Source organism: Mustelus asterias, chromosome 14, assembly GCF_964213995.1.
Source record: "Mustelus asterias chromosome 14, sMusAst1.hap1.1, whole genome shotgun sequence".
Lineage (NCBI taxonomy): Eukaryota > Metazoa > Chordata > Chondrichthyes > Carcharhiniformes > Triakidae > Mustelus > Mustelus asterias.
Window position 1 is genome coordinate 59,813,663 of NC_135814.1, and position 12,826 is coordinate 59,826,488.

Genomic DNA, 12,826 nt, shown 5'->3' on the forward strand with positions numbered 1-12,826 from the left:
GAATGTAATCTCATGTTCTAGACATCCCAACTAGGGGAAACACCCTCCCAACATCAATCCAACATCAAGCCCAACTGTATCACATCTCATTCTTTTAGATTCTAGGGAATCTACTCAATTTTTCCTCGAAGGTTAATCCCTTCATCCCAAAGTCAGTGCACTGAACTTTTGTTAAATTTGCTTCAATGCAAGTATACCCTTCCTTAGGTAGATTAAATCCACTCATAGTACCCAGGTGTGGCTTTGGCAATGCCCTATATAATTGCAGACAAGACTTCTTTATTCTTGTACCTTTTACCCGGTTGTAATAAAAGCTAACACACCATCTGCTTTCCTAATTGCTTGCTATATCTGCCCGGTAACTATTTGTGTACAAGAACACCCAGGTCTCTCTGGAGTACCAACATTTCCTAGTCTCTCTCCATTTTAAAAAAATAGGCTGTATTTATTTGCATCTCATTTGGCTTGGTCCAGATTTCTGATTGGCACACTTGAAAGGGGGACACCTAATAACTTGTCTAGAATATGTAATTCAAACTTCCATGTTGTAATTCAAGGTAATTTAACTAATTCAGTTCTGTAATTTGATTCAGTCATTGTCACAAACAGGCTTCAGAGCTCCATGCCAACACTCCCGAATTTGCAGGATGCATACACATATTCAGCGAGGCAAGGAAAGAATTTCAAATGAAGATGAGTCAAGGTATGAGTAGAGTCAAGGTATGAGTAGACCAAAGAGCCATAGTAGATCAACAACCACATGTGTGGTGGCTGAACAAGACTTGGTGCAAGTTAAGATAACGTATAGAGGAGTTTTAGAGAGCTCAAGTTCATTAAGAGTGGAAGGTGAAAGGTTATCCAGGAAAACATTAGAAAACAAGAAGAAATAGTAGTACTCAGCCCATCGAGCATGTTCCACCATTCAATTCAATCATGGCTGGTCTTGGACTTCAATTCCACTTCCCTGCCTGTTCTCCAAAGCCCTGGATTCCCTTAGAGGCAAAAAATATGTCTGTCCCAGACTTAAATATATTCAATATTGGAGCATCCACAGCCTTCTGGGTAAGTGGAATCCCAAGATTCACAACCTTTTTAATAAAGTAATTTATCCTCATCTTAGCCATAAATGCTCAGCCCCTTATCCCGAGACCGTGTCCACATTTTAGATTCCCCAACTAGCAGAAACAATCTCTCAGCGTCTACCCTATCAAGCAGTTTCAGGATCTTGTACATTTCAATCAGATCACTCATTCTTATAAACTTCAGAGTGGCACAGTGGTTAGCACTGCCACCTCAGTGCCAGGGTCCCAGGTTCGATTCCCAGCTTGGGTCACTGTCTTTGTGGAGTGTGCACGTTCTTCCCGTGTCTGTGTGGGTTTCCTCCAGGTGCTCCGGTTTTGTCCCACAGCATGAAAGACATGCTGGTTAGGTACATTGACTCGAACAGACGCCGGAGTGTGGCGACTACACGAATGAATTTCACAGTAACTTCACTGCAGCGTTAATGTAAGCCTTACTTGTGACTAATAGAAAAAAGGCTGAATTGCTCAGCAGCTAAGCCTGGCAAATAACACAAAAGATATGATATCATACCCAATGGTGCCAGGTGGGAATTTCAGGATTTTAACCCTGCAACAATGAAGGAATGGCAACGTAGTCAGAATAGTGTGCACCTTGGGGGCATATTTAGAGGTTACTATGTACTGGCTGCTCTTCTTTCTAGGCAGTCGAGCTGCAGGCTTGCAAGAAGCCTTAAGAGTTTCTACAGCTGGTACATACAGCAGCCATAGTATATAGGTGGTGGAGGGAGTAAATGTTCAAGGTGAAGATTTGGGTGCCAATCCTGCAGGGTGTTTTGTCGTGAATTGCATCAAACTTCAACTGTTGTTGGCACTGCACTCATCCAGACAAGTGGAGAACACTCCATCACACTTCTGCCTTGTGCTTATTAGCTAGTGAAGATGCTTGTAAGAGTCAGCAATTGAGTCACTTATCACTTAATTACCCAATTATGTAGCCACAGTACATACATGGCTGATTAAGTTAAATTTCTGGTCAATGGTGGCTCTCAGGATGTTGATGATAATGCCACTGAATGTCAAAGGTCGTTGGCTAGTTTCCCTTGTTAAAGATGGTCATTGTTTGACACTTGTGCAGCACGAATGTTACTTGCCACTTATCAGCCCAAGCCTGGATGTTGCCTTGGTCTTGATGCATGCATGGATGACATGATTATGAGGAATTGAGAGTGGAGTTGAACAATGTGCAATCATCAGTCAACATTCACACTTCTGAGCTTGAGGAAAGTCACCAAAGCAGCTGATTTTGTTTTTTAATATTCATCTGTGGGACATGGGCATCGCTGGCTGGCCAGCATTTATTGCCCATCCCTAGTTGCCTTGAGAAGGTGGTGGTGAGCTACCTTCTTGAATCGCTGTAGTCCATGTTCTGTGGGTTGACCCACAATGCCGTTAGAGGGAATTCCAGGATTTTGACCCAGCAAAATTTATGTGCTGCCCTTGTCCTTCTAGATGGAAGTGGTCGTGGGTTTGAAAGGTGCCGTCTAAGGATCTTTGGTGAATTGCTGCAGTGCATCTTGTAGATAGTACACACTGCTGCTACTGAGCGTCAGTGGTGGAAGGATTGAATATTTGTAAATGTGGTGCCAATTAAGCGGGCTGCTTTGTTCTGGATGGTGTCAGGCTTCTTGAGTGTTGTTGGAGCTGAACCCATCCAGGGGAGTATTCCATCACACTCCTGACTTGTGCCTTGTAGATGGTGGCTAGGTTTTGGGGAGTCAGCTGGTAAGTTACTTGCCGCAGTATTCCTAGCCTCTGACCTGCTCTTGTAACCACTGTGTTTATGTGGTGAGTCCAGTTGAGTTTCTGGTCAATGGTAACCCCAAGGATGTTGACAGTGGGGGATTCAGTGATGGTTACACCATTGAGTGTCAAGGGGCGGTGCTTAGAGTGTCTCTTATTGGTTTTGATCATTGCCTGGCATTTGTGTGGCGCGATTGTTACTTGCCACTTGTCAGCCCAAGCCTGGATATTGTCCAGGTCTTGTTGCATTTGAACATGGACTGCTTCAGTATCCGAGGAATTGCGAATGGTGCAGGACATTGTGCAATCATCGGCAAACATCCCCACTTCTGACCTTATGGTGGAGGGGAGGTCATTGATGAAGCAATTGAAGATTGTTGGGTCGAGGACACTACCCTGACGGGCTTCTGCAGAGATATCTTGGAGCTGAGATGACTGACCCTCCGCAACCATCTTCCTATGTACCAGGTATGACTCCAACCAGTGGAGAGTTTGCCCCCTGATACCCATTGATTCCAGTTTCGCTAGGGCTCCTTGATGCCACACTCTGTCGAATGCGGCCTTGATGTCAAGGGCTGTCATTCTCACCTCACCTCTGGAATTCAGCTCTTTTGTCCATGTTTGAACCATGGCTGTAATGAGATCAGAAGCTGAGTGACCCTAGCAAAACCCAAACTGGGTGTCACTGAGCAGTTATTGCTGAGCAGGTGCTGCTTGATAGCACTGTTGATGACCCCTTTCATCACTTTACTGATGATTGAGAGTAGACTGTTTGGGGGTAATTGGCCAGGTTGGATTTGTCCTGCTGTTTTTGTACAGGGCAATCCTGTACTTCCTAACTCTGAGACCACAATCAGTAAGGATAGGCAACAACACCATCTCCACGATCATCCTCAACACCGGTGCCCCACAAAGCTGTGTTCTCTGCCCCCTACTATACTCCTTATACACCTATGACTGTGTGGCCAAATTCCCCTCCAATGCGATTTTCAAGTTTGCTGACGGATCTCAAACAATGATGAGACAGAGTACAGGAATGAGATAGAGAATCTAGTGAACTGGGGCGGCAACAATAATCTCTCCCTCAATGTCAACAAAACGAAGGAGATCATCATCGACATCAGGAAGCGGAAAGGAGAACATGCCCCTGTCTTCATCAACGGGGACGAAGTAGAAAGTGTCGAAAGCTTCAAGTTTTTAGGTGTCCAAATCAACAACAACCTGTCCTGGTCCCCCCATGCCGACACTATAGTTAAGAAAGCCCACCAATGCCTCTACTTTCTCAGAAGACTAAGGAAATTTGGCATGTCAGCTACGACTCTCACCAACTTTTACAGATGCACCATAGAAAGCATTCTTTCTGGTTGTATCACAGCTTGGTATGGCTCCTGCTCTGCCCAAGACTGCAAGAAATTACAAAAGGTAATGAATGTAGCCCAATTCATCACGCAAACCAGCCTCCCATCCATTGACTCCGTCTACACTTCCCACTGCCTCGGCAAAGCAGCCAGCACAATTAAGGACCCCACGCACCCCGGGCATTCTCTCTTCCACCTTCTTCCTTTGGGAAAAAGATACAAAAGTCTGAGGTCACGTACCAACCTTCTCAAGAACAGCTTCTTGCCTGCTGGTGTCAGACTTTTGAATGGACTTACCTTGCATTAAAAGTTGATCTTTCTCTACACCCTAGCTATGACTATAACATTACATTCTGCACTCTCTCATTTCCTTCTCTATGAACAGTATGTTTTGTCTGTATAGCACGCAAGAAACAATACTGTTCACTGTATGCTAATACATGTGACAATATCAAATCAAATCTTCCACATTGTTGGGTAGATGCCAGTGTTGTAACCGTACTGGGAGAGCTTGGCTACTTGAGCGGCATGTTCTGGAGCATAAGTCTTCAGTACTATTGCCGGAATGTTATCAGAGCCCATTGCTTTTGCAGTATCCAGTGCCTCCAACCATTTCTTGATATCACGTGGAGTGAATCAAATTGGCTGGAGGCTGACATCTGAGATGCTGAGGACTGCTGGAGGCCGAGATGGATCATCCACTCGGCACTTCTGGCTGAAGATTGTTGCGAATACTTCAGCCTTATCTTTTGCACTGATGTACTGGGCTCCTCTATCATCGAGGATGGGGATATTTGTGGAACCTCCTCCTCCAGTGAGTTGTTTAATTGTCCACCACCATTCACGACTGGATGTGGAAGGACTGCAGAACTTAGATATGATCCGTTAGTTGTAGAGTCGCTTAGCTCTATCACTTCCTGTTTGGCTTGCTAGTCGTCCTGATTGGTAGCCTCACTAGGTTGACACCTCATTTTTAGGTATGACTGGTGCTGCTCCTGGCATGTCCTCCTGCACTCTCCATTGAACCAGGGTTGATCCCCTGGCTTGATGGTAATGGTTGAGTGGGGATATGCCGGGCCACGAGGTTGCAGATTGTGCTGGAGTACAATTCCGCTGCTGTTGATGGCCCACAGCGCCTCATGGATGCCCAGTCTTGAGTTACTAGATCGGTTTGAAGTCTGTCCCATTTAGCACGGTGATAGCACCACACAACACGATGGAGCTTATACTCAATGTGAAGGCAGGACTTCATCTCCACAAGGACTGTGCGGTGGTCAATCTTACCGATACTATCATGGACAGATGCATTTGCAGCCGGCAGATTGGTCAGGATGAGGTCAAGGATGTTATTTCCTCTTGTTGGTTCCTTCACTACCTGCTGCAGACTCAGTCTAGCAGTTATATCCTTTAGGACCCGACCAGCTCGATCAGTAGTGCTGCTGCCGAGCCACTCTTGGTGATGGACATTGAAATCCTCCACCCAGAATGCATTTTGCACCCTTGCCACCCTCAGTGCTTCCTCCAAGTGTTGTTCAACATGGAAAAATACTGATTCATCAGCCAAAGGAGGATGGTACATGGTAACCAGTAAGAGGTTTCCTTGCCCATGTCTAACCTGAAGCTATGAGACTTCATGAGCTCCAGAGCCGATGTTAAGGACTCCCAGGGCAACTCCTTCCCGAATGTATACCACTGTGCCGCCACCTCTGCTGGATCTGTCCTGCCTAGTGGGACAGGACATATCCAGGGATGGTAATGGTGGTGTCTGGGGTATTATCTGTAAGGTATGATTCCGTGAGAATGACTATGTCAGGCTGTAGATTGACTCATCTGTGAGACAGCTCTCCCAATTTTGGCACTAGCCCCCAGATGTTAGTGAGAAAGACTTTGCAGGGCCGACTGTTTGTTTTGCCATTATCTTTTCCGGTGCCTAGGTCAATGCCAGGTGATCCATCCGGTTTCATTTCTTTGTTGAGACTTTGTAGCAATTGTTACAACTGTGTGGCTTGCTGGGCCATTTCAGAGGGCAGTTGAGATTCAACCACATTGCTGTGGCTCTGGAGTCACATGTAGGCCAGGCCAGGTAAGGACGGCAGATTTCCTTCCCTAAAGGACATTAGTAGCTCTGGATCACTACTCTTAGGAATACCTGCAGTGATTCGTGGGACAGAGATTAGTTTCCAACAACAACGATCCTTTGTGCTAGGAATAACTCCAACCAGTGCAAAGTTTTCCCCAGATTTTCATTCACTTCAGTTTTACCAAGGTGCCTTTGTGCCTACTTGGTCAAAATGCTCCCGTAATGTCGAGAGCAGTCACACTCACCTCACCTCTGAAATTCAACTGTTTGGATTAAGGCTATTAACAGGACTGGAGCCAACCAGCACGATGGAACACAAATTGAACATTAACGAGCAGTTTATAAGTGAGCCCCTTACATTTCAGGGAAGTCACCAACAGTGCTACTTTCATGTTGTTGATGAGTGAGAGACGGCCGGATTGGGTTTGATTTGCCTTTCCTGGGCAGGATGTACACAAGCAATTTTCCATTTTTTTTTCAGGTAGGTGAAAGTAGCTGTACTGATAAACCTTAGCTGTGGATGCAACTAGTTCTGGATCACAGGGCTTCAGCACTACAGCCTGGATGTTGATGGGGGCTCATAACCTTCACTGCGTCCAGTGTGTTTGTTTCTTGATGGCGCACGGAGTGAATTGAACTGGCTAAACCCTGTCATCAATAATGCTAGGGACCTCCACTTGGCAATTCTGGCTGAAGATAGTTGTGAATGCTTCTTGTCTTTCACATTCACAGACTGGGTTTTGCCATTGATGATGAGGATAGCCATGGAGACAACTCCGCCCATTAACTGTTTGACATAGGAGTACTGCAGATCATTAATCTGACACCTTGGTTGTGGGATTTCTTAGTTCTATCTATAGGATGCTGCTACCGCTATTTAGTTACAAGTCACACAGTTTGGATGAAATGCATCCTTGGTTGCTAGGACACCCTTTGGTACCACGGAGTTCTGCCATCTCTCACCATTTAAATAGTATGCTGTACTTCGTGCCAATATTTTGTTCAAAATTGCTAATTGCACAGTTCAATTGAATTCTACTGTAAAATCTGAAATATTTGCAACAGATCTCTGCAGTATCTTTCAGAAGGTGTTAATATTTAATAGGTGCAGAGCATTACAACTTTAAATTACAGATGGAAAGAGTGTTGCTAACGTTTGACAGACCTGTGCAGCTCACTTCTCCCACTGTTGCTCTGAAGATGAAGTTAGGCAGATGGGCTTGACCCTCAGACTTCACAAGCTCATACTGGGGGGCTTTACCATTCTTTGTGCAATATTCCTGCAGTTGACTGATGGGGGTCTTGCCAGGGTTTGAAGCAATCACTTGATCCAAACTAGGAGGTTGAAATAAACAAAATTTAATGGTGGAAGAAAATGAAAGTATTCCAAGAATGCAAGTTATCCAGTCATACTGTGAATTTTAAAATCCACTACCTCAAACCTGAAATGTTTAAATTTACCCGTCCGTTTACTGGGTTTTGTACTAAACCAGAGATGATTATTCTACATAGCCCATTCAGTTTCCAGTAATTCATCCGTCTGAAACACACACATTCTAAAACTACCATGAGAAAAGAGATGAAGACCGACCTTTCCAAATAACCAATTATCACTAAATTCCGACAGGTGCAGCAGCAGCATAATTAAGAAAATAAAATTAGAAATGGAAAGAATAGCCAATTCAGATCACAATCAATACTTAATTTTTAAAACTTATTAGCAGTAGCTGAAATATCACTATGTTGATTATTCCTGTGTGGCCTTTATAGTATTCAATTGGGATGCCCATTGGAAAGTCTAGTAACTCCTCACATTTAAATCACGATGTATACTGATGCTTCGAATTTCATGTCTTGCTTTCTGTGATCAATATCAAGGTTTAGATATCTAGGGGTGTGATTATGCAATCTGCAGATAATCCAAAAATTGCCCATGTGCTGGATAGTGAGGAAAACAGCTCTGGATAACAGGGTGTTTTCAATAGACTGGTCAATGGATGGAAAAGTGACATTAAATTCAGTGCAGAAAAGTGAGGAAGGGCAAACAAGACCAGGGAGTGATTGAATTGTATACAAGACTAGTTACGCCATAGCTAGAGTATTGTATACAGATCTGATCACCACTTTAAAGGAAGGAGATGATCATACTAGGTAGGATCAAGGAGATTTAGGAAACGGTTGCTAGGTCTGAAAATTTTAGCTATGAGGAAAAATTGGATTGTTTACTTTGAAACAGAGGAGGTTGAGGGGAAGTTTAATTGAAGTAAACATAATGAGGGGTCTATACAGTTAGCAGAGAGAAATGAGTGTAATTGGAAGGGTGAAGAGGGAGTGGTGGAGAAATGTTCGATTCAGAGGGTGGAGGAGATCAGGAACACACCCCTGAGAGGATGAAAGAGGCAGAAACCCCCATAACATTTAAAAAATAATTGGATAGGCACTTGAAGTGCTGAACCTACAAGGGCTCACACCAAAAGCTGAAAAGCAGGAGTGGGCTGGATAGTTCCTTCTTTCAGTCAGTTGAGACGATGTGCTGAATGGTCTCTGTCGGCACCACAAACATTTTTGATTCTATGCCACAGGAGATCTTGCCATCCCTGAGTTAGGGTGAAGAGACATCATTAGGGTGAAGAGGGCAGAGGTAAGGGTTCACAACCCTCCTGGAGTGTGCTGGATGCTCAGGGAAATGAAGATTAATCTGCTGGACGCAGATGGGCACGACTCAGGCCCCAAAATCACAGACAACATTAGAAAAAGTGTTTTAACTTCAATTTTTGTTGACGGTTTCCTTCATTAGTTATTAAAACGTGTGAAAGGGAGAAATGAGTTTCCCCCTCCACCAACAGCAGGGAGGGGCTCTGGTTCTGGATGTTGAATGGGGAAGCTGTACCTGAGCAGGTAGGAGGTTGCACAGACATTGCATTTATTAACAGGTGAGTGAAACCGCCATACTCCACTCCGTCCGCCTTGTTGGCTAATGCGCTGAGAGGCCGTGGGTCCCAGCTGCTGGCACTCACCTGGCGCAACCAGAGCTCCTTTTGGACGCGGCTGTAAACCTTTCCTCAGACATGCTGGTCCCGCTGGAGTAGGATTGTAGCCGCGCGGAAAAGGTGCTCTGTGTCCCCCCCGAGTTTGGAATCAAACCCTCGGCGGCGCTTCTTCCCGCTCACTTCCGGTGGAAGGAGGTGGGTGCCGCGGAGGGCGCTGGGAAGTGTAGTCCGTTCCGTCCGTCACGTGATCGGAGAGCGGCAGCTCGGGCATGCTGGGAGCTTCTCAGTGAGACGTAACCGAGCGCCAGGCGGAAGAGAATCAGTCATCCAAAGACGTCATAATCCAGTGACGTCAGTGCCCATTGAGAGGTGCGCCTACATGTGGTTCAGGAGATTGGGTTTAGAATCATAGAATCCTTACAGTGCAGGAGGGGGCCATAAGGCCAATGAAGTCTGATGTGGAGATGCCTGCGTTGAACATAGAATATAACAGCACAGAACAGGCCCTTCGGCACACGATGTTGTGCCGAGCTTTATCTGAAACCAAGATCAAGCTATCCCACTCCCTATCATCCTGGTGTGCTCCATGTGCCTATCCAATAACCACTTAAATGTTCCTAATACAGTGGAGATGGACTGTTACAGTTGGACTGGAGTAAACACAGTAAGAAGTCTAACAACGCCAGGTTAAAGTCCAACAGGTTTATTTGGTAGCACAAGCCACAAGCTTTCAGAGCGTGCTGCTCCTTCGTCAGGTGGAGTGGGAGATATGCTCACAAACAGGGCATACACAGACGCAAACTCAATTTACAGAATAATGATTGGAATGCTAATCAAGCTAATCAATGCTAATACAGCTAATCAAGTCTTAAAGGTACAGACAATGTGAGTGGAGAGAGCATTAAGCACAGGTTAAAGAGATGTGCATTGTCTCCAGAGGCGGGACAACCTCAACTGGGATCTTGGGTTCATGTCACACTATCTGTAACCCCCACAACTTGCCTGGACTTGCAAAATCTCAATAGCTGTCCTGTCTGGAGACAATACACATCTCTTTAACCTGTGCTTAATGCTCTCTCCACTCACATTGTCTGTACCTTTAAGACTTGATTAGCTGTATTAGCATTGATTAGCATTCCAAGCATTATTCTGTAAATTGAGTTTGTGTCTGTGTATGCCCTGTTTGTGAGCACATCTTCCACTTCACCTGACGAAGGAGCAGCACGCTCTGAAAGCTAGTGGCATTTGCTACCAAATAAACCTGTTGGACTTTAACCTGGTGTTGTTAGATTTCTTACATTGAAGTCTGCACAGACAGCAATCCCAACCAGGCTCTATCCCCCGTAACCCCATGTATTTACCCTGATAATTCCCCTGTCACTAAGGGGCAATTTAACATGGGCAGTCCACCCAGCCTTTGGACTGTGGGAGGAAACTGGAGCCACCCGGAGGAAACCCACGCAGACACGGGGAGAATGTGCAAACTCCACACAGACAGTGACCGAGGCCTGAATTGGACCCAGGTCCCTAGCGCTGTGAGGCAGCAGTGCTAACCACTGTGTCACTGTGCCGCCTCCCCCGCCTGCCACTGTGTCGCTCTCTTACCAACTGATGAATATAACAGACATCACAAACTCACAGTTTCATGAATCAAAACACAAGTTCTGATACAGAGTGATACAGTCAAGGTACATTCCCGCAAGGGGAAAAGGGTAGGTCAAACAAAACCAGAGTTCCTTGGATGGTGAAAGGTAGAGGCTGCGTATGACAGATGTCAGGTCGGTAGGACAGGTGTCTAGTTAGTCACACAAGTAAGAACCAGACTGAACACAAAGTTCGAGAGGAAGTCAAAAAATAAAAAGCAGAGAGAGTGAGAAGAGACTGGTAGTCAACCTAAAAGGGAATCTAAAAGTCGTCTTTAGATAAAAAGATAGTAAAATGGTGGTAAAAGGAGCAGGAGGGCTGATTAGGGTCACAAAGAAGTTGAGGGCATTGTGAGGTAGTGAATTAATACATTGCATCTGTCTTTACCCAGGAAGAAAATGCTGCCCAAGTCAATTTGAAAGAGGAAGTAGTTGAGACACTGGATAGGCTAAGCAAAAAATTGATATAGGAGGTATTTAAAAAGTAAAGTTGATAAATCACCAGGACTGGATCAGATGCATCCAAGGATACTGAGGGAAGTAAAGATGTGAATTACAGAGGCTTTGCCATAATTTTCCAATCCTTTAGTTATAGGGCTTGTACCAGAGGACTGGGCATGGCAAATATTGTACCCTCTTCAAAGAAGGATGTAAGGATAAAACCACCAACGACCAGGCAGTCAGTGTAACCTCAGTGATAGGAAAGCTTTTAGAAATGACAACTTTTCCATATATTTATGAAACTGTGGTACTGTATGTGAAGTTTTCTATTTCTACTTCAAGTGCAAGTTGATAGGGATTCAGGACCGGTACATGTAAGGATGAAGGATAAGTATGGCAAGTTTTGGGAACCTTGGATAATGAGAGGTATTGTGAGCCTAGTCAAAGAGAAAAAGGAAGCATTTGTCAAAGCTAGGAAGATGGGAACACACGAAGCAAGTGTGGAATACAAGGAAAGTAGAAAGAAACTTAAGCAAGGAGTAAGGAGGGCTAAAAGAGGTAATGAAAAAGCATTGGCCAGCAGGATTAAGGAAAATCCTGCGATTCGGCAGGTTCGGCGGCACGGTAGCACAGTGGTTAGCACTGCTGCTTCACAGCTCCAGGGACCTGGGTTCGATTCCCGGCTTAGGTCACTGTCTGTGTGGAGTTTGCACATTCTCCTCGTGTCTGCGTGGGTTTCCTCCGGGTGCTCCGGTTTCCTCCCACATTCCAAAGATGTGTGGGTTAGGTTGATTGGCCATGCTAAAAATTGCCCCTTAGTGTCCTGAGATGTATGGGTTAGCGGGATTAGTGGGTAAAGTATGGAGGGATATGGGGGTAGGGCCTGGTTGGGATTGTGGTCGGTGCAGACTCGATGGGCCGAATGGCCTCTTTCTGTACTGTAGGGTTTCTATGATTCTATGATTCTATGAAAATCCCAAGGCTTTTTATACATATATAAAGAGCAAGAGGGTAGCCAGGGAGAGGGTTGGCCCACTCAAGGACAAGGGAGGGAATCTATGCGTGGAGTCAGAGGAAATGGGCAAGGTATTAAATGAGTACTTTGCGTCAGTATTCACCAAAGAGAAGGACTTGGAGGATGATGAGTCTGGGAAAGGATGTGTAGATAGTTTGAGTCATGTTGAGATCAAAAAGGAGAAGGTATTGGGGTTCTTGAGAAACGTTAAGGTAGACAAGTCCCCAGGGCCTGATGGGATATACCCCAGAATACTGAGAGAGGCAAGGGAGGAAATTGCTGGGGCCTTGAGAGAAATCTTTGTATCCTCACTGGCTACAGAGGAGGTAAACACAGTAAGAGTTTTAACAACACCAGGTTAAAGTCCAACAGGTTTATTTGGTAGCAAATAAACATTTGCATTTGCTACCAAATAAACCTGTTGGACTTTAACCTGGTGTTGTTAAAACTCTTACTGTGTTTATCACAGTCCAACGC

The 12,826-nt window shown here is 45.1% G+C and overlaps 1 protein-coding gene across 1 annotated transcript in view; it reads right to left on the minus strand.

Moving 5' to 3' along the window:
• Window positions 1–9,510, minus strand: part of prkra (protein kinase, interferon-inducible double stranded RNA dependent activator) — a 37,581-nt gene extending 28,071 nt beyond the window's left edge. Inside the window, exons 1-2 of the mRNA XM_078228484.1 lie at window positions 9,278–9,510; window positions 7,426–7,595 (exon numbers count right to left, since the gene is read on the minus strand). Of these exons, the coding sequence (XP_078084610.1) occupies window positions 7,426–7,595; window positions 9,278–9,330 (223 nt within the window). The 5' untranslated portion in view covers window positions 9,331–9,510. The remainder of the gene's footprint in view (window positions 1–7,425; window positions 7,596–9,277) is intronic.
• Between the last annotated feature and the right edge of the window lie 3,316 nt (window positions 9,511–12,826).